This window comes from Theropithecus gelada, chromosome 11, assembly GCF_003255815.1.
Source record: "Theropithecus gelada isolate Dixy chromosome 11, Tgel_1.0, whole genome shotgun sequence".
Classification (NCBI taxonomy): Eukaryota; Metazoa; Chordata; class Mammalia; order Primates; family Cercopithecidae; genus Theropithecus; species Theropithecus gelada.
The window spans coordinates 8984688-9011174 of NC_037679.1; the positions used below are offsets into that span (position 1 = coordinate 8984688).

At 53.1% G+C, this 26487-nt stretch overlaps 1 protein-coding gene across 1 annotated transcript in view; it reads right to left on the reverse strand.

Annotated features, from left to right (window-relative positions):
* Positions 1–1793: 1793 nt before the first annotated feature.
* NCKAP5L (NCK associated protein 5 like) overlaps positions 1794–26487 on the reverse strand; it is a 38016-nt gene continuing 13322 nt past the window's right edge. Inside the window, exons 2-13 of the mRNA XM_025403204.1 lie at positions 16693–16754; positions 14633–14791; positions 13819–13887; positions 13680–13718; positions 12542–12661; positions 9023–9136; positions 5373–8002; positions 4352–4514; positions 3972–4053; positions 3302–3610; positions 3082–3224; positions 1794–2684 (exon numbers count right to left, since the gene is read on the reverse strand). Coding sequence (XP_025258989.1) covers positions 2472–2684; positions 3082–3224; positions 3302–3610; positions 3972–4053; positions 4352–4514; positions 5373–8002; positions 9023–9136; positions 12542–12661; positions 13680–13718; positions 13819–13887; positions 14633–14755 — 4005 coding nt within the window. The 5' untranslated portion in view covers positions 14756–14791; positions 16693–16754 and the 3' untranslated portion in view covers positions 1794–2471. The remainder of the gene's footprint in view (positions 2685–3081; positions 3225–3301; positions 3611–3971; positions 4054–4351; positions 4515–5372; positions 8003–9022; positions 9137–12541; positions 12662–13679; positions 13719–13818; positions 13888–14632; positions 14792–16692; positions 16755–26487) is intronic.

Consider the following 26487-nt stretch of genomic DNA (forward strand, 5'->3'; position numbering starts at 1 on the left):
TTTGATAAAGAAAACAAAACAGGTTGGATGCAGTGGCTCACACTGTAATCCCAGAACTTGGAGAGGCCAGGGTGGGAGGATCTCTTGAGGCCAGGAGTTTGAGACAAGCTTGGGCAACATAGTGAGACCCCATCTCTAAAAAAAAAAAATTTTTTTTCTTAAAGAAAACAAAGCACACTATTTGTAGAAAATCTAGAAAAGGGTAAAGAAGAAAAAAGAAAAAAACCACTGGCTACCCAGAGAAAACCTGAGTTAACATTTTTGGGACATTTCCTGCAAAAGGCAAAGTGCCCAGTGAAATTGAACCTGAAGCCTTGTCATAATCTTTTGCTGATGCCTTGATGCCATTCTGGGGGATGGAGGAGGTGGCCTGGCAGTTTTGTCTTCCTTTGTTTGGAAAACCCAGCAGAATGGGTCTCGCACATTGGAAAGGCAAACATTCACCTGTTCTTGGAGGAAACAGTGAATTTACCTGAGTTCTGTAGGAAGATGTTGCAAACTGAGATTTGCAGTGTTCTGCCCTAGTAAGGATCAAATGGTCTTTTAGCCAAACCTTTCTTTGAAGTGCAAGAAATTGATTCCCCAAGAGTGTCTTTAAACTCAACTGCACATCCTCCTCCACAGAATTATTTGAGATAAAATATTGGGTCTGTGTGGAGGGCACACAATTATGTGGGCTGTGGGGTGGCTCATCTGGGCCCAGGGTCCCTTCGCGGAATGCTGAGAGATTTAGGAAGTTTCCCACCATGGAACAGTTGGTAGGCAAGAGCTGCCTCCAGGCGCCAGGTGTAAATGATGCCACCTACCCTGCCCTGGTCAGTCAGCCCACATTGCCCTGGAAACCAAGGTGATGCCCTGCATTTGCAAACACCAGAGAATAGAGCCTGGCGGCAGATGGATCAGACCCTGGTGGCAAGAATGTGGATGGACCCTCTGATCTCAGCTTGAAAGAGGTGGAGTCCTGCGTCAAACCCGCTATGCCAAACTCCTTCCCCAAAAGGAAATAGGAGAAATATCCTGCAGGCAAACAATTCTATTCTAACTAGGAAATGAGGTAATCTACCAAGTTCAAGCAGAGAAGAGGGCTTGAAAAACCAAGAAATAAAAAGTGGGAAGGAGGTAGACCTCTCGAATTCCACCTGGCAAGAAGCAGAGATTTACAGCTTGGTAATACTATGCTTAAGCCCATAAAAGCAGAAGGGATAGGACAGTGGGATAGGAACCCGGAAGCAGAAGACAGAGGTAAGAAAATGGGATATCGACTTAAAAGAAAAACCCAGACATCTGACTTGATCCTCTCCGTCTTGTTCATTTCTTCAATGATGATATTAACTAAGAGAAGGAGTAGGAAGAGAATGCTGAGAAGAAAGTCTGGCTGATGGGACCAGCTCGTCTGGATTAACCTTCTAATCTTCTGTAGAGGAGGAAAACCAAGGTCTGGAGAAGAGATGCAACTCTGCTCAGAGTCTGCATGTCCCATCCCGCCTGGGACACGTGGGGCCTGAATGCATGTCCACAGCCATCTTCCTCAGCTCCTTCTCCAAGGGGCTGCCCAGCCTCATGTCCTGCCCAAGTCCTGGGCCAGGAGAATCTCTCTGAGCCCAGGCACCCTTCCAGGCCTAAGCAGGCCCTACCCTCCCAACCCTCTGTTACCTCCTGTGATGACTCCAGCCAGCTGCCCTGGTTGGGGGGCTGTGTCACAAGGGTGCCTGGGGTCCCTCAACCTGGCACCCATGCAGTATCCTCCGACCTGGCCTGCCTGAGTCCTCCCACACAACAAGCCGAGTCAGGGGCAGGGAGGGGGCCTCCACATTTTATTAGGGATACGGCAGAAGCAGAGGCAGGGAGCAGAGCAGCCGCATTTTAAACAACAGATAAATTAACCGCAGTGCGGGGCTGGGGGCTGGGCCAGACGCTTCAATATATAAAAACAACAACGAAAAAGACGGACGAATAGACCCCAAAGGCATGGGGCAGGGGAGGGCAGCACCATCCAGACAGCAGGGAGGACCAGGACAGAGAGAGAAGGCAACTTGTCCCCCAGCCCCCAAACTCCACAAGCACAGGGGCCTCCAGGAGGACCTTGCGAGGGCTTCGGGGCAGAGGAGCAGCCAGGTTGGGCAGAGATGGCACGGCTGGTGGGCAGGAAGCCCAGCACCACAAGATAGCTCAGCCTGAAGTAGGAGCTGGGGGGCTGTGACACAGTGGCCTTAAACCCCCAGTCCCTTCAAGGAAGAGCCTTACTCTGGGTGAGAGAAGGGACCAAGGGCGGGGTCTCTCCCTGAGCTGAGCATGGTCATCTCATCCGCAGTAGCAGTGGGTGGTGGGGTGTGCCAGGGACTCCCTTTTCACCTTCTTATCCACCTGCCTCCTTGGTCCCTTCAGGGAGGGCCCTGGCTCCAGGGGCATGAAGAGAGCCGATCCAGTCTGTGGTCCCCAAATCCAGCGGGGCCGTGGTGTGGCGCAGACCCTCAGCCCTGACTCCCACAGGAGGATAGCGAGTCGTAGAGCGAGTCACTGAGAGACTCCGAGGTCTCCAGCCCTGGGGGGCCCCCGCTGGCCACTCTGCCTTCCTCAGCCATGTCCGACGTGCTGGGGGTGCGGCTACCCCCAAAAGCTGGGCCCTGGGGCATAGGGGATGGGCGGCTGGACTCCTGGCTTCGCTTCCGGTCCACGGGCAGGGCCTGGGAAAGGAGGGGCAGCTCGGGAGGAAGCTCCTCTCCACCTTTCGGCCCAGCCTCAGAGGCACTGAGCTCTGAGGGGCGTCTGTGCACCCGATGGGGAGCTGCTCCAGAAGGGGCCCCCCAAGGTGGAGTGTACTTCAGAGGAAGCAGGCTGGAGGTACAACTGAGAACAGTCCTACAAGGTTCTGGGGAGGGACAGAAACCCTTTCCCCACGAGAGGAGTGCAACGAGGGTGGGGGGAGGGCCGCTCACAGGGCATCCCGGCAGTCCTCCTCCCAGAGGGTGCAGCGCTGAGACTGTGCGATATACAGGCCATACCTCACTGGAGAAACTGGTCTCCCCACATCACTCCCTCCTGCTCCCGAGTCCTTTCCCTTTCCCCTGCTGCAATTCTCACCATGGGGGTCCTGGGCAGCCCCTCCAATTGTCGGGGTGGGCACATGAAAGGATCCGAGGAGCTGCCAGCTGCCCTAGTATTGGGGAAGGTCCAGTTCTTGGCCAGCTGGACAGGAGGGGTGGGGCCCGGGTCTTCACAGGGATCTGTCCAGGAACAAAGGGAAGGCGGATGGAGCTGCCTGGCTCTCAGGGGCATCCCACCCTCCCACCTGGACACTCACCATCAGGACAGGTCTCATGGCCCCGGTGGCCCGGAGCAGCAGGTAGCAGTGCAGGGAAGGCTGGCATGCTGGGGTGCCGCCCGCTCACCAGCAGCTCCTCTATGCCTGGCACTTCCCGCTCCAGTGTGTGGGCACGGCGGGGGACTTTGGTAAGGGGTGGGGGCCGAGCTGGGGGTACCCCGGGTGGGGGATCCAGCCGCGGTGGCTTGGTCTTAGGAAGATTCTTGCTGGGGGTCCCACTGCTACCATGGTCCGGGGGTGGGAAGGTCCCAATGCCACTGTCCAAGGTTCGAGTCAAGGAGCCACAGGCTGGGGAGGGGAAGGTCCATCAAGAGTGTGAGGCTGGGCTCAGTACCCGGCCTGCCTCCACTTCCCACCCAGCCCAGGCTCCACCCCTACTCAGGGCTCCTCCTGGCCCAACAGGCTAATTCCACAGCACCTGTCCACCATCCCCACCTGCCCTGGGCTTGGGGAAGGGGTGTATGTGGGGCAAGTACCCTGAGGGCAGGGAAGAATTTGTTCCTGTGTAGCTCCAGTGCCCACCTGGTGCTTGGCACCAAGATGGCACACAGAGCCTGGCACCTGCTGTGGAGACAGGAAGAAGTAAAGTGGGAAGAAGTGGGTAGAGGGGTTGGGGGCAGACCCATCCTCAGCCCCTGACCCTGCTGACCTGTGAAGTGTGAGGTGGGCACTGGCTCGGCCAGGCTGTCCTCCGAGGGCATCTCTTCCTGCCTCCCTGGCTCGCTGCTCGGCTGTGTGGGGTACAGGAGACCTCAGTCCACTCCTCCCCACTCCACACCCCTCCCCATGCCTCTAGGGGGTGGGAATGTGGCTATAAATGTATGGAAGTGTGAGGATTAGGGCCCTGGAGTATGGATCTGAGAACCTCTGCAGACTGGGAAGCCCCTCTCCCCTCTCCAGTCTCCCCTTAGAGACTGTGAGTGCATCCGGCACTCATGGTCTTGGGGAAGGGGAACCCTCTAGGGGGTAAGAGACCTGGCAGGGCCAGAGAGCCAGGCCCTCTATCCAGTCCCTGTCCCAAGAACTTACCTTTCCAGGAGGTTTTCCGCAGCCCTGAAGAGGGCCCACCAGGCCATTCCGGGGTCCACAGGCTGGCCAAGGGCTCTTGGGGTCAGAAGACACTGGCTGGAAATCCCCGTACTCAGGCTTGGGCTCCCTCCAGCTCTTGGGTGGCAGCTCCTTGCCATCCACCCTATGGGCAACAGCGCAGATGTAGGTGAGGGCGGCCTGGCCTACCCAGACATTCCAGCCTTGCACCCGCCAATGGTGCTGGGTTTAGGGAGGCACTACCTGCCACCCACCCCTGGGGAAGGAGACATGTCGCTAGTGATTGCTCCCATTGCCTTCTTGACACTGGCAACAGGAAAGGACCCTGGGGAACCCAAGAGGAACAGAGGGCAGGGGAGAAGATGGGGGAACTCCCCCAAAGTCATCCAGAGTCAAGCCTAGAGACTGCTTGATGGTGATTCCAGGTAGACTAGCAGACCCGGTCACATCCTGGTCCAGGAACCACACACTCCACCCGCTCTAGCTGAACTTCTGAGCACACCTGCGGTCCAAACCACACCCCTGCCTGGGGCCCAATTCCTGCAGACTTTCTGCCTCATCTGGCCCAGACAGAGCAACCCCAAGATGGGTGGGTCCCTTCTTTAAACCACAGCTCCTGTTGTGGCAGGTGTCAAAGGGCAAGATGGGAAGAGGACTCCCCTTGTCCCTTTCCTGAAGGAGAAGACCTTTATCAGCCCATAGGTAGGCTCTAGCCTTCACTTAACTATCACATGCAGGCTGCCTCATCTGGTATGGAGACCATCCAGGAAGATGCGGACTGTTAACTTCTCAAATGAGAAGCCAGAAACGAGGCCAAGCCCCTGATCTTTCCTCCAGGCCAAGTCACTGACCCCCCAGCTGCTTTGGTGGCCTTCTATCCCTTTTGAACTCTGGAAAGTCCCAGCTCCCAGGAACGGCAGGCCTAGTTCCAAACCCAGGTGTGCCCACAAAGGGAAGTGCCCCATGCCCACCAAGCACCTGTTGACTGATCTCAGGCCCTCACCTGTTTAGCAGCTGCTGCATGAAGGTGTCTGCACCTTGGTACATGCCAGCCAGTTGGCCCTGCACCTGCCCCAACCCCGTGCTGGGCCCTGGGGCTGGGCCACCAGGCCGTGGCCGGGCCCTGCTGCTTAGGTAGGCCTTCTCCTCTTCCAGTGCCCGACGCAGGTCTTCCGCCTTGGCCATCAGCTTGGAGATGTTGAGGCTCTCGGCCTCCAGCTTCCGGGATTCCATCTTGACTTCCCTCCTGAGCGGGGAGCCCCCGCCAGCCCCCTCCTTGCTCTTGGTGGCCTCCGTGCGGCGGTTCAGCGCTGGCAGCTTGCTCTTCTTAAGGCCAAACCAGCTGGCGATGCTGCTGGTGTTGCGGTGCTTGACCTCGGCACCAGGGGCTCGCTCCTGGCCCTGGAGCCGCAGCACATTCTCCTCGATGCCCTTCATCACCTTCTCCTCGATGGCTGAGTGTGGGGCCAGCCCCTCAGGGCCCTGGCCTGGGTCAGTGGGGCCAGGTACTAGGGGTGTGGGCTGGGCCGTGGTACTACCACAGTCTGCCCAGGGAGGGCCCTTCCCTTTGTCAGGTTTGGGGGACTCCTTGGTGACTGGGGAAGCCCCAGGTCGAGGCACCACCTTGGTGGGTGACTTGGAAGGGAGCTTGGTGGGGCTGCTGTGAGGGCTTTTATTGGGCTTGCCCAGGCTTGGGGCTGAGGTTGGCACTTTGGCAGGGGTACGGGGTACCTGGGGGCACAGGGCCCCTGCCAGCCGGCTCTTGGCCAGCTCCACTTTGGTGAGGCAGCTCCTTGGTGAGACAGGCTCCAGGTCCACCCTGGCCCCCATGGAGTGAGAGGAGTAGACTCGGGCCCCGGGATCCCCCATGAGTCCGGGTTCCTGCTGCTTCAGGCTGTTCGTGCCCAAGGCCACTGCCCCCCGTATCCCTCCCTTAGCTTCTAGCTGCTCTGGTGGCCTATGGATGGGGGGCACCATGTCTCCAGCACTCTCCCCTGACTTCCCTGGTCCCCGGGTCTTTTCGGTGCCAGGCCTGGCTGGCACCCCATTCTTCTCTGGGCCCAGGGCCCCCTCAGGGCCTGTCTTCAGCTTCCCCAGGGCCGCCAGTCTGTCCCGCAGAGGTATGCTGCCAGGATCCCCAGGTCGCCGCCCTGACCCCTGGCTGGGCTTCTTGGATGAGTTGCCTGGGGTCCTGCGGCCAGGATGGGGAGACTCCGAGCCTGCCTTGTCCAAACTCTTCTCCTGGGGGCTCCCATAGGGGTACGATTCTGGGAGGCAAGGGCTGGGGGGGACTCCAGGGCTTCTGAGGACCTCAGGGGCCTGTGGTACCTCCAGAGTTAGCTGTGGGTAGGTGGGCACCTGCAGTGGGGATGGAGGTGGCTCTGGGGAAGGCCCCCTAAAGGTGCTCCTAGAAAGGTCCAGGATGTTCTCATAGCAGGGAGACACCACTGGGCCTGGGGACAGCGTGGTGGACAAGGCTGACTGCGGGGGTCTGAGCTGTGCGGAGTCTGGGGTTGTGTAGCAGGGTGAAGGGCTGGTGGGCAGGCCTTGTACCCCCTCTGGGGACAGCTCTCCTCCACCCAGACCCCTTCGGGCCAGCAGTGGGGAGGGGCTGCCATCTGAGCCACTGTTCCGACAGGGGATTCGCGAGTTCCGGGGGAGCTGGGGACTGAGCTGTGGGCCTCCTGGGCTGGGGCTCTTCTCCGAGGCTGGAGGCAGCTTTAGAAACTTGAGACCCCTAGCTGGAGAGGGCAGAAGTGGTCCCTGGGCTTCCCCAGGAGAAGGGGGACCAATTTGGAGCTTGCTTTTCACCTGAGATGAGGAATGAGGGTGGCCAGGCCGAGAGCCCAGTGGGGCATCCCCAGCACCCATGAACATGCTAAGGAAGGGGAGGGGCCCCTGGCCCTCTGAGGTAGCACCGAAGCCTGGCCTGTGGGCCTCTGGGGTACCCCCACCCCAAGCTGACTTGGGGAGGCCTTTGGACTTGGACAGCTGTGGGGGCCCCTGGTCTGGGGAGGATGGCTGCCCAGGACCTGGGTGGTCCCCATTGAGTGGGCCTGCAGCCCCGGCCAGGAAGGCCTGTAGGTAAGACTCTGTGTCCTCAAGGAGCTGGCCCAGGTTCAACTGTCTGCGGGCCAGGGCACCGAGCAGGGTGTCGGGGCTGGGTGCCTCATTGGGGTCACCTGCCTCATCAGAAGAGGAGGAGGAGCTGCTGCCTGGGGCACGGTTTGGGCCAGAGCTGGTGCCCTGGGTCTGAGGAGGTCCCCTGCTAGGACCCCAGGGCTGCCCAGTACCCTCTGCCCCTCCCGGGCCCCCCAAGAGGCGCTCCCAGTGCAGGAGGCCTCCCAGGTTGCCAGGGCCTAGCAGCAGGCAGGGCGCCCAGGGCGAGGGTTCAGGCTGAGGCGGGCCACACAGCTCGCCGTTGATGGGCTCTGGGGAGCCAGGCCCCTGGCCTGGAGGCCGCCAGGGGGTGGCAGGTGAGCAGAGAAGCAAGGGGTCAGTCTCTTCCAGGGCTCTCAGCACCTCCAGAATCTGGGCCTTCTTCCGAAGGAACGGGGATAGGGCATCCAGCGCTGGGGGTGGGGCGGCTGGGGGGCCTGGGCCTCCTGGCCTCAGCTGCTGCTCCCAACATACCTTAGGGGAGAGATGATGGCATGAGGAGGAGACCACACGCAGCTGGGATCCAGTTCCAGGCCCAGGCCCTGGGCTGGCATAACAGGGAATGCCAGGAACAGAGCTGGCCTGGTTGTGTCTGTGTCCCCAAAAGGAATTCACAGCAACTGGGATATGATGGTTCTGCTTCCTCGAGGGTTGCTGAGCCCTGGTTATCCCAATTCTTCTTCCTGGCACACTTGGGGTTGGGCAGGCATCCTACATTCTTTTCTTGGTTGTCCCAGCTCCTACTCCCCACAGCCATTTGAATCAGCAAGGCTGACCACCTACAACTCTGACCTCTGTGTGTCCCAGGGGAGGCAGGCCTGTCCATTTCTCAGGCCCAGAAAGAACACAGACTCCAGAAGGGAGTGTGATGTGGCCAAGTCCTAAGTCAGTCACTATAGGCAAACCGAGCCCTCCTCAGGGAACACAGCTGACCCCGCTGACCTCATCCCCAGCAGAAAGGGGCTGGGGGTGACGCCATGCAAAGCCTTCCCTGCTGTCTCCTAGCCCTTTCTTGGGTGTAGCATAGTGTGGTATAGTGGGCAACCCATAGGCTCTGCAGTCAGCTGGTGTAGGCTCAAGTTCCAGTTCTACCTATCGACAGGGGCTTCAAGTTATTTAAGCGCTAAGCTGCTTCATTGTGTCATCTGTAAAATGGGATAATTATTATGTTAACCTCACTAAAGAAGACAAATGAGATCCAGGGTGTTCTACACAGTGCCTGGCATGCAGTAAGAGCTCAGTAAGTGTTAACCATGCCTCTTAATGCATTACTAATGCATTTGTTCACAGGGCCAGTGGCTAGGGTTAGGGATCTGCTTTTCTTGGCATTGGGCTGATAGCAGAGGGCTCACACTTCCAGCCTGGACAAAGGTTTGAGCACTGGGAAACAGCCCTTCCCCGGGGATTTGCTAGGAAACATCAGTGGAGTACTGACTGATGAGCCTCTAGCCAGTGGGGCCACGGACCACGGACCACAGTACCTAGCCCTCCTACCTCTCTCTGCCCAGCACAGTGCCCCAGAGGCAGCGGGGTGGCCGGTCCCTCAGTGGAGCTGAGGGAGGGGGAGGCTGGTGGCTCTGATGGCGGCTGGAGTGGAGTGAGTGGGATCTGCAGAGGGAGAGGCAGAGTTAGCACAGTAGCTGTCTGGCCCCAGCTCCCTACTCCCTCGCAAAGCCAGGCCTTCCCCTCTGAGTCCGCTCCTTCATGGAGGACTCCCAGACTCTCAGCCCCAAATGCAGCTCTTCCTGCTGCCCCACCCACTGGTAAGAGAAGCCTCAGGAGACCACAGCACAGGCAGATCTGGGGTCTCACAGTGAGACTGGTCAGAGGGCTTTGGAGAAACATGAATGTCCTGGGCCCAGAGGGCCACGGCAGGTCTAACTCAGGGTGCCTTTCTCAGCTCCAGGCCTGCTTTACTTTTCTGTGGGGCTTCCTCTCCTCTCACAAAGAGAGTTACCGCAAACGTCTCTTCCTGTTCTGACCACCTGGGATCTGAGGATCATAGGGACAGCTGAGATAAATGGTCTTTGATGATCTTAAAAAAGAGATGGCAGGGAGTTATAATATTTCTGTCTCCCCTACCTGGTCTCATGTGGAACATCTACTCCGAGGACTGAAAAGGCAGGATTTAATCATGGGCACTTCTCTCTGAGTCCCTGAGAATGCAATTTCCTTCTTCTGGGCATCTTGTGGCTAGATATAAGTCAGCTTTAACTCCTCCCTCTCCCTCATTCTTCACAGCCTTTAAACCCTGTCTCTGCAGCACCCCTCAGGCCCCCCTGCCCCACAACCTATGGCCAGCTGCAGCAGTGCCTCCAGCCCAGTTCTTCCTGACTCTGGCCTGCACTGTTCAGCATCTCAGTCAGTCTCCTTGACCTGGTTTGGTGGTCTTTTAATCTCCTGTGCACAAGACAACCTAAAGCATCTTTTTTTTTTTTCTTTAAACTATAAACTCTAACAATGAGATGAGTTTTTTTCAGACAGGGTTTTGCCTCTGTCACTCAGGCTGGAATGCAGTGGCACGACTGTAGCTCACTGCAGCCTAGATCCCCTGGCTCAAGCAATCCTCCTGCCTCAGCCTCCCGAGTAGCTAGGACTACAGGCATGTGTCACCATGCCTGGCTAATTAAAATTTTTTTTTTTTTTTTTTTTACAGATGGTGTCTTGCTATGTTGCCTAGGCTGGCCTTGAACTCCTAAGCCCAAGTCATTCTCCCGCTTCAGCCTCCCAAAATGTTGGGATTATAGGCATGAGCTACCTACCTCGCTTGGCCTCATTTTCTTTTCTAAAGCATTTTTGTACTCAAAAGCCTCCTATGCCTGCCCATTGCCCATGGAAACAAGTGTGAACTCCTCTGCAGGCATTCTGGGCCTGGCTGGCCAGCTCTTCCCGTGCCACCGTCTCCACCTTGCTCTCTCCCTCACCGTCCCTTCACACGTCCTTTGCTCCAGCCAAGCTGCACAGTTTGCTGCTCTCTGGGCTTCTCTGCCCTGGGATCTTTGCTCATACTATTCTTTCCACAGGGAATCCCTCCTCCCCAGTCCCCATTCCACTCTTAAAATCTCCCATCCAGCCGGACATTAATGGCTCACGCCTGTAATCCCAATACTTTGGAAGGCCGAGGCAGGTGGGTCACCTGAGGTTAGGAGTTCGAGACCAGCCTGACCAACATGGAGAAACCCCATATCTACTAGAAATACAAAATTAGCTGGATGTGTTGGCGCATGCTTATAATCCCAGCTGCTCAGGAGGCTGAGGCAGGAGAATTGCTTGAACCTGGGAGGCGGAGGTTGAGATGAGCCGAGATTGTGCCATTGTACTCTAGCCTGGGCAACAAGAATGAAACTCTGTCTCAAAAAAAATCTCCCATCCACCCATTAAGGGCCAGTTCCAATGTCATTTCCATCCTTCTCTGATGGCCTCCCCTCACTGTCCCCTGGGTTCTTTGACAGCACTGTCATACTCTGCCTTGTGGCATGGTGTCTATACCTCCCTGAGCTCCCAACAGTCCCAGGCTCCTGGGGTCCTGTTGGCCTGCAGAGGCCTCGGCCCTTAGACAGGGCCTCGTGATGCAGTCCGATTCCATACGTGTCATCAAAGGCACTGCTCACGGTAAGAGCCTAATTGACATTTGTGCGAAGGAGCTTCCACCCGAGCAAAGCACAAGCTGGGAATCACATCATAAACAGCTACCACTGACTGACTATCTACTGTGGGCCAAGCGCAACATATCATCTCATTGAATCTTCACGTCAACTGCAATATGGGTATTTTTATCCCCATCCGTAAAGAAAAAACTCTAGTCTGTAAAGCTTAGTAATTTGCCCCAGGTCACACAGCTAAGAAGGAGCTAAGTTAGGGATCCAACCCATGTTTATCTAAGGCCAAGCTTCGTGCTCTTTCCATTATGTCATGTTACCTCTGGGGAAGATAAATCTATTGGCCCAAACCCCATGAGGTTCCAGAATTCATTTAGGTAAAAAGTAAATGATTTAAGGACACTCAATCCCTCTGTTATCAGCAGTCATTGAGAAGAGTGTGCTGGGGTGGGCTGATTTGGTGTGGTTGGGCCGCCGGGGATTCCAGGGTGAACCCTGCCACAGGGACAGATATAGGGCAAGGAGAACTGCAGAGTCACTGCTGTGGACTCTGACCGAGCTCTGTGCCAACCTGGCGAGACGGGGGCTCCAGAGTGGCCATGGTGACAAGGGGCCTCCTCTGCAAGGGCCAGGCTTCCAGTGAGTGGAGAGGCTGCCTGCTCAGGGGCTGGGGGCCAAGAGCTGCCTACTTTGCATCAGACAGACACAAACACGTCCAGCCCCCTCCCTAATACACACACACACACACACACAGAAAAGTGCTTCTCTTCTTGTCAAAGTGAGGGGAAGGGGCTGGCTAACTTCAGAAACAATCTGCGGCTCACCTCAGGCATCTGGAGCTGCTCCTGATCCTCCCACCCCCATGTCTCACCCCATCCTTGGGGGTTCCTCACACAGTAACCTCAAGCAATACCTTAACTCAGCCCAGGAGGCACTCTCAATAGCCTCCTGCTTCTCCTGGGGAAGGCAGGTGTCAGGGCTCCCAGCAGAGGTTGTGAACAGTTATCAGAACCAAAATGTCCTTCCTGACCTCTCCGTGACACCACACCCTAGGCTGCCTTACACCCAGCCCTACCCCTGCATCCGGCCAAGAAGAGGCTGTGTCAGTGGCCAAAGAGGCCTCTTGGACGCTTGAAATAATTGCATCTGCAGACTCCACCCATGTCCCCACATGAGGCAGGAGCAAGTGCAAAGCTCTGTCAACAAGAAGGGACACCCTCCCGCTGGTGGGGAGCACTGGGAGGAGGGAACAGCCAAATCCAGGGAACTTGGGTAGTTTCCATACCCCCAGAATGGAAAGGGGACAGCTGATGGCCTGCTTCCCTAGGTGCATGTGAGAAGAGAGTGATGGGGCCAATGGAGCTGAGGAGGCAGGAGGCAGTGCGATGGGAGTGAAAGGAGCACAGGTGCCTACCTGGGGGAGTGAGCCTGTTGTGAGCTGAAGTTTCTGCTGAAACAGGGCACTCAGCATCTGGTTCTGCCGTTCCAGGTCAAACACCCTCTTCTTCAGCTTGATGCACTCTTCTCGCAGGTCCTGCCACCCACCCCAGGAGGTGCAGGAAGAAGAGGAGAGGACGGTGGGAGAGTGTCACAATGCTCTTCATCAGAGCAGCGGCATGCACAGATGCCATCTAAAAGGCCCCAGGACCCTTCTGGGCACACCCTTCTGCTGCAGCCTCCTTCTATGAGGAATCTGAGTCTGCTGATGTTGGTAGCTATAGCATCTTCTAGAGATGGTAAATTCTCTAACGTTTATCACCCTTGGTGGGAGGTAAATCCTATTCTCTTTGTTACCTTTCTCATCCCTGGAATCGACCCCCCGACTCTTTTTTTTTTTTTGAGATGGAGCCTCGCTCTGTCACCAGGCTGGAGTGCAGTGATGCAATCTCAGCTCATTGCAACCTCCACATCCCAGGTTCAAGTGAGTCTCCTGCCTCCGCCTTCCTACTAGCTGGGACTACAGGCACGCGCCACCATGCCCAGCTAATTTTTGTATTTTTAGTAGAGATGAGGTTTCACTATGTTGGCCAGGCTGGTCTTGATCTCTTGACCTCGTGATCTGCCCACCTCAGCCTCCCAAGGTGCTGGGATTACAGGCGTGAGCCACTACGCCTGGCCCTCTGCCTCTTAGAAACCACACATCAAAAAAGGGCCTATATAAGACAGAGTAAGGCCTTGGAGTCAAAGTGGCCCTGATGTCAAGAAGTTATCCACCATATGTGAGTAAATATTCAGATGCCATTTAGGCTGACAACATCAACACTGCTTTAAGGGCTATCACAACCTGGAAAGACAGCTGGGGACAGGGTAAGGGAAGGAGTCACGCTCAAATCAGTGACCACTGCTCAGAGACCTGGCCTTACCTAGTCCCACCCCTGCCTCTAGGCAGAACGGTATGGACCTGCCCAAGGTGGAAAGATGGGGAATCACCGGAGGGCAACAGCCCATCTCCTCCAAGCCCTTAGTCTCCAGGAAGGGCCTCGTCTGCTGTGCCCAGGGCTTCTCCCCAGGGTGTCTGGGCTTGCGGGTGAGTGTCTCCTGTGGCTACTCACCTTCTGGTTCAGCAACGCCTGCACCACGTGGTTGGCAACCTGGGGACAGAAAGCCCCGAGGCAGAGCCATCAGCTGACCCCAGCTTCTGCCAGGAGCAGATGAGCCACGTCCCCCCAGTCCCATTGCAGACCCACAGACCTCGTCCAGACAGCGCTCATAAGTCTCCCGCTGGTTTTCGTTGGCCTGGGCAAGTGCCGAGTTCTCTGCCTGCAGGAGTGAGGGAGGAAGAGGGCAAAAAGGTGGCTTTGGGGATTATTCTTCCCCCATGGCACATTCCTTTTGGGGAGGCAACTACAGGGGTGCTAACTACACCCCACTCCAGCTCTTGGCTGTGAGCAGATTCTCATATGAGGAATCCTGCAGAGGCCAAGGGCAGCAGGAGGGCAGGGCTGACATGGGATAGTTTTCTGTAAACCCTGACCTCAGTCAGTGGCACTGGGGGCCCTGGGGAGACACAGTGGCCAGGTAGACCTGAGGTGGGAGGTGCCCATAGTAACCCTCATTTCCCTGGGAGACGGGCAGAGGAGGCTGCAGGGAGGATGACAGGGTGTTAAGAATGGGTGAGGGGTGTGGCCTGAGGATCCTCACCCTTGTCCCTCAACTCCTGAGCCCTGGGCCACCCAGCCTCTTCCTCCTGTGGCCTCTGACCACCCCCTTTCCTAGAGCCTGCAGAGGCATGAGAGGTAAGGAAGGGAAGCAGGGGTTAGGACGCTCATCCCTGTGCATGCTTCTTGTCCCCGAGCCGTCACTGGGCTGGGGAGCAAAGAGCAAGGAAAGGGCTTCTCAGAGGAGCTTTGCAAAAGAATCTTCTGCTAGCCTCCCGCCTGGCAAAGCAGGCAGAGAGGAAGGTCCATGGCACCCACAAACCCGCAGGAAACTCAGAGGGAGGGGCAGCCCCGCCTCCCCAGGGCTCTGGCTGGCACTGCTTCCCCCACCCTGCCCCATGCCGCACCTCCAGCTCCCGCAGTCGGTGCAGAAGGTCCTGGCAGGTGCCCGGCTCCATGCTGCCATCATCACTCTCTCCTGGTCTTGGGTTTCCAGGACCCCCAGCTGGCTGGTCCATGGCCTCAGACATCTGGCCCTGGGAACAAGGGAGAGAAGCCCCGGCAGGCTACTCCAGGGCACGAGAAGGAAGTGAGGAGGAAGAGGACAAAGATGAAACCCTTCAGTCTCCTTGGAGCTTAGGTCAGTGTGACCTATATGCATGACACTAACAACTCAGGGCCAGGCTGGGAATCTCCCGGTCACGGTCACGGGGCAGACACACAGATACTCTCCTCGTCTTAAGAACAGAGACCATTGTTTTAGAAAGCCCCACACTAGCACAAGAAACCTGACTTCTCCACTGGGACTGGCCTCAAGCTGGCGAGTCATTCAGCCTCCCTAGATCTCAGTCCCTCTATTTGTGAAATAACACCAATATCCCCTAATCTCATTCAGTGTTTGCAAACAAAGATTAGGTCTGTGAAAGTGATTTGAAGATGTTAAAAAAAAAAAAACAAACTACTTAAGACACAAACTGTTATTACTCATAACACTAACAATAATTTAAACTAATAAGTAAGACAACTAGGATTTTGTCCTGGGCATTGGTGGTCTCCTGCCTGAAGCAGGAACATGCTTTAGGTAGTGGAGACAGTGGATAAAACCCTGGCTTTGTGGCCAAAAGCCTCTGCCTGGCTCTGCCTAGTATGAACTGGGTGAACATATGAAAATTGAGCTCATTCATTCACTTGGTCAACCAGATGATCCTCAGTTTCCCAGTTCTGAGAAATGGGCAGAAGAATTCTTCCTTCCTTACAGGGTCATTGTGAGAGTCAAATGTGATCACCTAGGGAACAACACCCTGAGAACATGACTCGGCACGTGTGGAGAATACGTTGAGCCTGGGGCCTAGCGCCTGGTGCCCTTAGCTCTAGTTCAGGCTCCAGTGCTCACTCGTTGGGTCATCTCAGGGCAAGGTCCCGCTCCCTGAGCCTTAGGCTCCTCCTAGACAGAATGGGAAGTGCCCTCCACCCCTCCAGGGCTCTTCTTTCTAGCTCCAGCCTCACTAGGTACCCACTGCCCTGGCAGGAGCTAGGCCCCAGCAGATCAGGCTCTTTGTGCACACTGGTCTTTCTGCTGGGGTCTCTTGATACCACCTGCTCCTTTCCACTTGGCCATCTCCTCCCTATTCATCCTTCAGGGCTCCCAGGCGATGCTCCTGCAAGACTGTACACCAGCCTCTCCTACCAGACAGTCAACTCCATGAGGGCAGGAACACTGCATTTGCCTCCCCATCCAAACTCACATGCCTCCTGGTGGGATCCCTGGCATGTGGAGACAGACTGATGACTAGGCAAAGTTCATGACCACACCCAGCACGACCAGGGCTCAGACCTGTGTTGCACCACGGGATCCACCCCACCAAACCTTTGCCATTGTTGCTAGCTTGAACTGACTAGTCTTCATCTTCCAATTGAGTTCCAATGTCTCTGCTAGAGAAAAATGCTGTTTTTTCTTTCACACAAATATTGTGAAGGTTTCCAGTAGATGGGCAACCCTTCCTATTATAAAAGGGTGGAACCTTGGTCCACCACTGACTACTCCTTGTGCCATTGAATCTCCCACAAAAGAAAAATGGGGTTGGGCGTGGTGGCTTATGCCTGTGACCTCAGCACTTTGGAAGGCCAAGGTGGAAGGATGGCTTAAGGCTAGGAGTTCAAGCCCAGCAGGGCAACATACTGAGACCTCATCTACCAAAAGAAAAAAAAAGAAGTGGGAGGATCCCTTGAGCCCTAGAGTTTGAGGCTGCAGTGAGCTATGATGGCCACTGTGCTCAAGCCTGGGCAACAAAGCGAGACCCTGTTTCAAAACAAAAATAAAAAGGGTTGGAGCTTTTGGACTATAGGAGAGAGGGGTCCTCAGCAGCTCACCACCCAGCCATCTGAGCACTTGCTCCCCTATCCTCCACAGTGGAGCCCAGGGGTGCCTCTCCCACCCCCAGCATGCACAGGCCCCAAAGCCCCTCACCTGTCTCTGCCCCTTTACACAGGTGAGCACACTCACTCTAGCATCCAGAACGGTCACCTCGCCTGTGGAAAAAAAAAAGATGATGTCAGCCACACACTTACTGGGCTCCTGCTATGCGCCAGGCACTGGGACATGGGATGAACAGCCAGAGAGAGCTCAGCCGCTATGAAGCTTCCATTCTATTGGGTGGAGCAGACAATGTACAGCGTTGGGTTGTGATAAGGCAGAGAGATGACAATTAAGCAGAGACTTGAATGAAGTCCAGATGAAATCCTGAATGGGAAAGCATTTGGGACAGCAGAAAGAGCCAGTGCAAAGGTCCCCAGCTCTCAGCCAGGAATCATCAGATAACAGAGGAGACTGAACAGTCACACCTGGTACTTTACCACCCGGTTCTACAACATACATTGTCTTGTCTCGTGCTCAACAGTAAACCACAACAATGTTAAATGCTATTATCAGTGCCTGTGTTTCAGATGAGGAAGCCGAGGAACAGGAAGTTACACTTGCACACACTGTGTGCACCCAGTGTGATGAACAGCACAGGCACTTTCTTCTACACCATCCCATCCGGTTCTCCTAACAACCCTGGAAGGGGAGCACCCGCCTGTGGGAGGAGGCAGGCTCTGGGGCAGAGGATGTTGCCCAAGTCACATGGCTACTTCACAAAGCACACCAGACAGGCCTAGCTTTTCCCACTCCTCTGCACACACCCAAGCTGCACTGTAAGCTCCACAGTACAACAGACACTGAAGCTCCGTACAGCCCCAGTGCTCCCCAGAGGCTAGAAACTTGGGCTAGAAATCTGACACCAAAGAATCTCTTTTCTCTTTTTCTCACTTGTAAAACAGGGATAAGAACACTTAGCCCAAAGGATTGTTGGAGGACAAAATGAGATAATATTTGTAGGGTGTCTGGCACGAATTCCATACATGGAGACTTTTCATATTATCACCTGCTGACACAGGCACAGTGCAAAGCTATGCGGTTGTTGTAGAGCCTGCTGCTACCTTGTCCGTTCACACAGAGGCCGACTCCGAGTCCCAGCGCCCTTACCCAGGGGTCTCAGCTACAGGGGTACCTGAAAATCTCAGAGTGCTCCCCGCCCACCCTGACCTCAGAAGCCTCCTCTCCAACTCCTCCTAGCCGGCTCTCCAGCCCCAGGGCCGGCCTCGCCTTCCCTCTTCTCTTCTGATACCCCAGAAAGAGAAGCAGCTGGATGTTTGGGGACTGGGATAACAGTGAAAGGGGAGAATGCTGCTGTGTGTGTGTATGTGTGTGTGTGTGGACACAACAGTGGGAAGGGGACTTCTGAAAACACTTGGAGGAAAAGGAAGACCTGTTTAATACTGATTTTTAAATTTTTTTTAAGAGACAGGGTCTCACCTCACTGCCCAGGCTGGAGTTCAGTGGCACATTCATAGCTCATTGCATCCTTGGCCTCCTGGGCTCAAGTGACCTCCTGCCTTAGCCCCCCAAGTGGCTAGGATGAGAGGCATGAGTCACTGTGCCTGGCCTCTAATGCTTATTGTTAATACTCTATAACAATCTGAAGTTGTTTGTTATTTTAACATAATAAAAATGTATCATATTTAACTTGGTTTGCTCATAACATTATCATGTTTATCATGTTTGATAGACTTAGAAATATACAGGCCTGGAAAAAAATGAAAAAAATTTAAGAATTATCCTCCTTCCCACAAATGTGGTGAAACCCAGAAAATGTCTCAGGTCACCTCCAGCATCTGACCAGTGCCACCCTCACCCACAACTCTAGTCTCTGGGCCATTGTCCTCCCACAGCCTGGAGCAACCTGCCTGTAGGTTCCCAGCGTGTCCCTCAATCCCCTCACCATCTACTTCTCTAGTGAAAACTTCCATGGAAGAGAGGCTGGGGTGTGCCTGAGGTATGCTGTGGAGGAGGAGAAAAAAGTTGGGAGGGTGAGGGAAAGGAATGGGATGAAGAAGGCAGCATCCAGGGTCTGGAAAAGGATAATGCTAAGGACCGGGAAACCCTAAGGTTTGTGTTCTTCGCAAGAAAGCAACAATGAAACAATGGGTGACAGTGGTTTAGTAGAGTATTTTTTCTCAAAATAATAAAAAAGCATCCAGGTTAGGAGCAAGGCCCAGCTGTGAGGACTGGCTGTGGATTCTCTATGTGTGCACACAGTGGTTTTCTGTGCTGAGGAGCATGGAGACCCCACACACTCCACAAAGCCAGGCACGGCCCCGATCCATAGCTGAGCTCCTGTGAATCCCAGGCCGGGAGGCCTGAGTCCCACTGCGAATGGGGGAGACCCTCTGATTTATGAGCCAGCCAGTGGCCACAGTTCTTCTTCTCAGTGTGCCCCAGCTGGAGCAGGGCTGGGACTCAGTCCCACTTCGGGAGAAACACTTTCTGGCCTCACAGCAAGGGGGTCTGGGGTCAGCCCAGGATGAGGGGCCTCCTCTGCATCTGCAGGGCCATGACAGTGGAGGGCAGGAAGCTGTTATGGAGAAGAGACCTGCAGGAAAGCTTGGTGGTGGGGAGGAGCACGGGCCGTGAGAGTCGGCTCAGAGTCTGAGTTCAAGATTTCTAAAGAAAACTTCCTGTGTCCTTATCCTTCTCTAGGGAAGGTCAAGATCCAGAGAGAGACCACCACCACCAGCTCCAAATCAAAGCCAAGTCAGGAATGTGGCCCTGTGGAGTCTGGGTTTTCTGCCTGCATCTCATGAGGGACGCCTACCCAGGCAGGCTTCGCAGTGGTGGTCCCTGCTGCCTCCCCAGAGGCTGAGCGCCGGCTTCTCCCTCAGGACCCACAGCTCCTGCTCACAGCCTTGAGCTCAGCCCGACCTGGGGCAGGGAAAACCCCAGGCTTGGGGTTTTCAGAATGGCTCTGGTTTCAAACATTCCTCTGGTGGCCCCAACACATCTGGGATGTTGGGTCTGGACACACGGTGCCGGCCAGGCAGGGGCTGGGGACTCTAACTTGAACTGGAGGCTTCTCCCGCCGGAATTGCCAGCGGAGGCCCCTCCCTCCACAAAGGCCTGATTCAGAGGGAGGTGACCTCAGTGCAGGGGGAGGGAGAGAAGGAGCAGGGAGAAGAGCAGAGTCCTCTCTGGCTCGTCCTTCAGAGGGGGTGGGGAGGGGCAGTTTTCAGGCAGCCAGGGCTGAGGAAGAGGGAAACTTGCCAGGGGTCTCTGGGTAACCTGGGCGACTACCATCTCTTCAGCCAAGTCAGTCACAGAGGGCCCCAGCTCTCTCTTCCCCCTTAAAGCCAGGAGGGGACAGAGGCTTTCAGGGCCTCCAAAGAGATCTGACTGTCCTGGCCTTTCAGTTAGCCAGACCAGAGGGGGTCTGTAGCTCCCACCCCCTCTCCAGCAGGGCCCAGGCAAGACCCCTCCCTGAACAGAGACCAGGCATGGGAGGAAGGGGCTGGAGAGGCAGGCGGCAGCAAGCCTGTCCTCATTCCCTCACCCCAGCCCTCAGCCAAGGCCTCCTGGCCCCTGGTGAGCCCCTCACTCACCAGCTGTTCCCCCCAGAGTCCTCTAGGGAGAGAAGCCAGGGAGCAGGAGTGGGGGAGGGTGGGCAGCTGTAGGAAGGCAGAGATGGAGAGCTCACTTAATCACAGAATCACCCATAACGCCAACCGCTTCCCTCTGCGCCCTCCCCAGCTGCTTTCTGGAATCCCTCTTATTCTCCCAGCCCTTTTACCAGTCACACCCAAGAATCCACTTGTAAACAGCAATTTCTGTCCCCACAGCAAACAGCCAAGATCAGCCCTGGGCTGCTGAGGAGTGTGGGGAGGGACAGGAGGACTGAGGCCTGGCTCCCAGGGCACTTCTAGCCTGAAAGGGGCCACTAAATCCCTGGCCCAAAGCATCTTTCAGCCCTGAGAATTCCAAATGGTCTCTTCCCGCTTCAGGGTAAGAGGGCAGACAAGAATTTCCTTCCCTCCTCCTGACAACTGGTACTGGAGACACAATAGCCCTTCTGAGAGGCATCTGTCTTGGAAGGGGCCCCCTGCATCCCCCCAACTTCCTTTTCACAGGCATTCTAAGCACCTCAACCACCATGGCGTGGGTTCTTCCAAACCGGCTGCAGGATAGGTCCTCGGCCCTTCCAGGAAGGGAAGAAGGAAGGGCAGTCGTGTTATGAGCCCCAAAGGCTTCCAGATTTCAACATCCCTCATCTCCCCTCCCTCAGAGCCCTCCTGCTCCCTGTCCACAGCATAATCCAGTAACAAAAATAGCAGCTGCTGGGGGTGGGGAGAGGGAAGGGGTGCCAACACAATGGGTTTATTTATAGGACCACACACCAGGGGCTCTGCAGCCAAGCAGCCCAGGCCCCACTCCCAAAAGTCCAGACTGTGCTGTCCTAGCCCAGCCGAGGGTACTGGAAACAGCCTCAGACCAGAAGGCAGAAGAGTCCAGCATTCAGTCCCAGTTCTAACTCTGCAAATAACTTACACGCTGTGTGACTAGGCAAATCATTCCGTCTCCCTGGGATGAGTTTCTTCACACCAAGTGGTTGTTGTTCTGCCACAGTGGTTCCCACAGTGGGGCCCAGGCACCCTGTGGCCCTCTCCAGGGGTCTGTAAGGTCAAAGCTGTTTTCCTAATACTACTAAGACACTATCTGCCTGTATTACTCCCATTCTCTCCTGAGTGTACAGTGGCATTTTCCAGATACTATGCTGTGTGATACCACAAAAGATTGAATACCGAAGCAGACAGGAGAGGCCAGCTTCCTTCTATTAAGTCAGACATGAGAGATTTGCAAAAATAGAGAACAATGACATTCTTATTATTTGTGTTTTTGGAACATATATAATTATATTTTTAAATAAAATGCTAACGTGATGGGTTTATTGCTATTTTTAAACAAATTAATTAAATAACTGTAAGTATAACACATATAAACAAAAGTTCTTCGGGGTCTTCAAGTTTTAAGCATATAGAAATGTCCTCAGACCAAAAAGTTGGAGTTGTTTTTCTAGAACAGTGCTGTCCAGTAGAACTTTCTGTGATAATGAACATGCTTAGTCTCTACTATCCAACATGGAAGGTATCTATTAGCTACACGTGGCTGCCGAACACTTGAAATGTGGCTAGTCCAACTGAGGAACTGAATTTTACATTTAATTTTAGATAGCCACATGCAAGCTCAAGAAGCTCCCTGGGATTCCTTGACTTGTGCATTCTAGGACAATGCTTCTTTCCACAAGGTGTGGATGTTGGAAAGGGACTCCTGTCCCCAGGCTTGTGCTTACGCTCTCTCTCACTCTCTTCCCCACCACAGAAGGCCAGCTCAGCTCCACTGTCAGTCCAGCCTGGCAATCCTGCCCGGCTCGAGTAAGAGAGCTACTCTCTCATTCTCTGCCATGAGTAGTATACACCCTGTCCACTCTCCTAAAACTTCTGGCCTCACCCTCCTGTTTCCCCAGAGGATTAAAGCCAGAAGGAAATCCCCTCACACATCCTGCCGCCACCATCCCAGCCCCCTCGGAACCCTCCCCACCTCCTCGTCCACTATTATAGCAGATGAGCTGCCCGCTCCCAGCCAAAGCTGGTACCGCTTGTCCCAGACTTACCCCATTTACGTCTTCAGTATCTACCTCCTGAATAGAGCTTTCCCATCTACCCTTTAAAACTTAAAATCTTTAAATCTTAAGAACAATCTTCTCGCTGGGCACAGTGGCTCACACCTGTAGTCCCAGCTACTTGGGAGGCTGAGGTGGGAGATCACTTGAGGGACTACCAGGCTGCGGCGAGTTATGACCCGGCTACTGCTGCACTCTAGCCTGGGCGACAGAGAGGGACCCTTTTTTTTCTCTTAAACAAACAAAACCAACAATCTTTGCTTGACATTTTCCCAGATACTGCCAAATTTCAAAAAATACTCTAGATACTTCAAAGCCAAACTTCTCAAAAAACACAAAAGAAAATCCCAAAACCATTTTCTCATTCCTCCCTCAACCTGGTCCAACTTCAGTGGTAACCACCATGATGCTAAATCCAAACAATATTTTTCAGTCCTCATTGCCGTCGCAGGTATAAGACCTCTGTGACCACTTCCTCCTGGACTTTTTTTCTTTTACGGAGTCTTGCTCTGTCGCCCAGGCTGGAGTGCAGTGGTGCAATTTCAGCTCACTGCAAGCACCGCCTCCCGGGTTCACGCCATTCTCCTGCCTTAGCCTCACGAGTAGCTGGGACTACAGGTGGCCGCTATTTTTTTTGTATTTTTCTTAGTAGAGACGGGGTTTCACCGTGTTAGCCAGGATGGTCTCGATCTCCTGACCTTGTGATCCACCCGCCTCGGCCTCCCAAAGTGCTGGGATTACAGGCGTGAACCACTGCGCCCAGCCACTGGACTTTTTTTAAGCTTTGAGACACAGTCCCTGTCTCACACAATTCACCCACTTAAAGTGTACAATTCAGTGGTTCTTGGTATACTCAGACATACGTGCAGTCATCACTATGGTTAATTTTAGAACACTTTTATTAGCTTTTTTTGTTCCTTTCCTTAATACTGCCCCCTCCCCACCCAGTCACAGGCAACCACTCATCTATTTTCTGTCTCTATGGATTTCCCTATTCTGGACATTTCATGTGAATTCAATCATATCATTGGTGCCTTTTACGACTGGCTTCTTTCACTTTGTGTGATGTTTTCAAGGTTCATCCACGTTGTTGCATGTTTCAGTACTCCATTCCTTTTGTTTTCTTTTTTTTTTTTTAGACAGAGTTTCACTCTTGTTACTCAGGCTGGAGTGCGATGCTGTGATCTCGGCTCACTGTAACCTCTGCCTCTCAGGTTCAAGCGATTCTCTTGCCTCAGCCTCCTGAGTAGCTGGGACTACAGGCACACGCCACTACGCCTGGCTAATTTTTGTATTTTTTAGTAGAGACGGGGTTTCACCATGTTGGCCAAGCTGATCTCGAACTCCTGACCTCAGGTGATCCTCCCGCCTTGGCCTCCCAAAGTGCTGGGATTACAGGCATGAGCCACCACACCCAGCCTCCATTCCTTTTTATGGGTGAACAGTGCTCCACTGTATAGGCCAGCCACAGTTTATCCATCCATTCTACTGATGAACATTTGGCTTGTTTTCACTTTTTAGCTATTATGAATATTGCTATGAGCATTTATGTAGTTAGCCTTTGGCATCCCCAGGGGATTGGATCTAGGTCTCCTGCAAAAACCAAAATCTGAGGATGCCCAAGTCCCTTATATAAAAAAATGGTGCCGTATTTGCATATAACCTAAATACTTCCTCTGGTATACTTTACAAATCATCTCTAGGTTTCTTATCATACCTAAACAGTGTAAATGCTATGTAAATAGTTGTTAGACTATATATATAAACAATATGTATATTGTTTTAAGCTTTGTATTATTTTTATTTTATTTTTATTGTTTTTTTTCTTCCAAATATTTTTGGCCCGCAGTTGGTTGGACCCTCCCCTGCAAATGTGGAGCACCAACTACACAAGTTTTTGTATAGATGTATGTTTTCCCTTCTCTTGGGTATATATACTTAGGAGTAGAATTGCTGGGTTATATAATAACTGCAGGTTTAATCATTTGAGGAACTGTCAGATTGTTGTCCAGAGCAGGTGTACCATTTTATAATCCCACCAGCAGTGTATGAGGGTTCTAATTTCTCCATACGGTCACCATTTATTATTTGATCTGCTGATTCCAGCCACCCAGTAAGTATGAAGTGAGATTTTATTGTGGTTTGAGTTTGTATCTCCCTGATGACTAATGATGTTAAGCATCTTTGCATGTGCTTATTGGCCATTTGTATCTCTTCCTTGGAGAAATGTTTTTCAAATTTTTGCTGATTTTTAAACTGGGGATTGTGTCTTTTTATTATCTAGTTGTGAGAATTCTTTAAAAAAAATTTTTTTTTTTGAGATAGAGTCTTACTCTGTAGCCCAGGCTGGAATGCAGTGGCATGATCTCAGCTCACTGCCACCTCTGCATCCTGGGTTCAAGCGATTCTCCTGTCTCAGCCTCCCGAGTACCTGGGATTACAGGCATGCGCTACCACACCTGACTAATTTTTGTATTTTTAGTAGAGATGGGGTTTCACCATGTTGGCCAGGCTGGTCTCGAACTCCTAGCCTCAAGTGATCTGCCCGCCTCGGCCCCCCAAAGTGCTGGGATTACATGCGTGAGACACTGTTCCTGGCCTACATTTTTTTTTTTTTTAAGAGACAAAATTTGGCTTGGCTCTGTCACTCAGGCTGGAGTGCAGTGCCACAGTCATAGCTTACTGTAACTTCAGACTCCTAGGCTCAAGTGGTCCTCCCGCTTCAGCCTCCCAAGTAATCAGGACTACCACAGTTGGCTAATTTTAAAATTTTTTGTAGAGACAGGGTCTTGCCATACTGCCCAGGCTGATCTTGAACTCCTCCTAGTGATCCTCCTGCCTTGGCCTCCCAAAGCACTGGGATTACAGGGATGAGCAACTTTGCCCAGCCTAGTTTTCAGAACTCTTTACATATTCTAGATACAAGTCCTTTTATATATATATATGTGTGTGTGTCTGTGTGTGTGTGTATGTATATATATGTGTATATATATGCATATATATGTATATACATGATTTTAAAATATTTTCTTCCATTCTGTGGGCTGTCTTCTCACTTTCTTGAGGGTATCCACTTCTTCCTGGATGACTTTTCCCTTTCCTATTACATTCCCCTGCTCCTCCCACCCCTCTTCCACCTCTTCTTCTATGTGCCTATGTGTTACTTTATGTATAAATACATACTTAAAAAAATACATAGTAGCACATTCTCATGGTTCCACATCTTTCTTTAGCATAACAATTTTTAGAAAATGAAACTATAGCCTTTATATGGATCTTATCAGTTTTTGCACCAATATTCTGTTCCAAGATCCAATCCAGGATTCCACAGGGTACTTGGTCACCCAGTCTCCTTAGCATTTACAATTCATGACAATCCCTTGACCTTTCTTTATCTTTCATCATCTTAACACTTCTGAAGCGACTAGTCAACATTTTGGAGAACGTCCTCCAGTTTGGGTTGTTTGATGTTCTCACTGATTAGACTGAGGTTATATGTTTTGACAAGAATACCACGGAGGTGATATACCTTCCCCAGGGCATTATATCTGAGGACACACATGATACCAAGTTTTCTTGTTCCTGGTGATGTTTTAACCTCATCACTTGGTTAGGCAGTATCTATTAATTGGTTTCTCCATTGTAAAGTCACTGTTTTTCCTTTTGTAATTAATATTTTGGGGGGCAATACTTTGCGACTATGCAAATATCCTATTTCTCCTTAAATTTTCACCCGGCAATTTTTAACCAAAATCAGTGGATCTTGCTTGTAGCAATTACTATGGTGTTCTAAAACATAATTTTCAATTTCCTATCTTCCTTCTATATTTATTAATTGCAAGTTTTCTATAAGGAAGAACTGTCCCTTCATCCCATTTAATCATGTATTTATATTGGTATGGACGAACTGGATATATATTTTTTTAATTTAATTAAAAAAAAAATTTTTTTTTTGAGACAGAGTCTTGCTCTGTTGCCCAGGCTGGAGTGCAGTGGCACAATCTCGGCTCACTGCAAGCTCCGCCTCCCCGGTTCACATCATTCTCCGGCCTCAGCCTCCTGAGTAGCTGGGACAACAGGCACCCACCACCACGCTCGGCTAATTGTTTTGTATTTTTAGCAGAGACGGGGTTTCACCGTGTCAGCCAGGATGGTCTCGATCTCCTGACCTCGTGATCCACCCGCCTTGGCCTCCCAAAGTGCTGGGATTACAG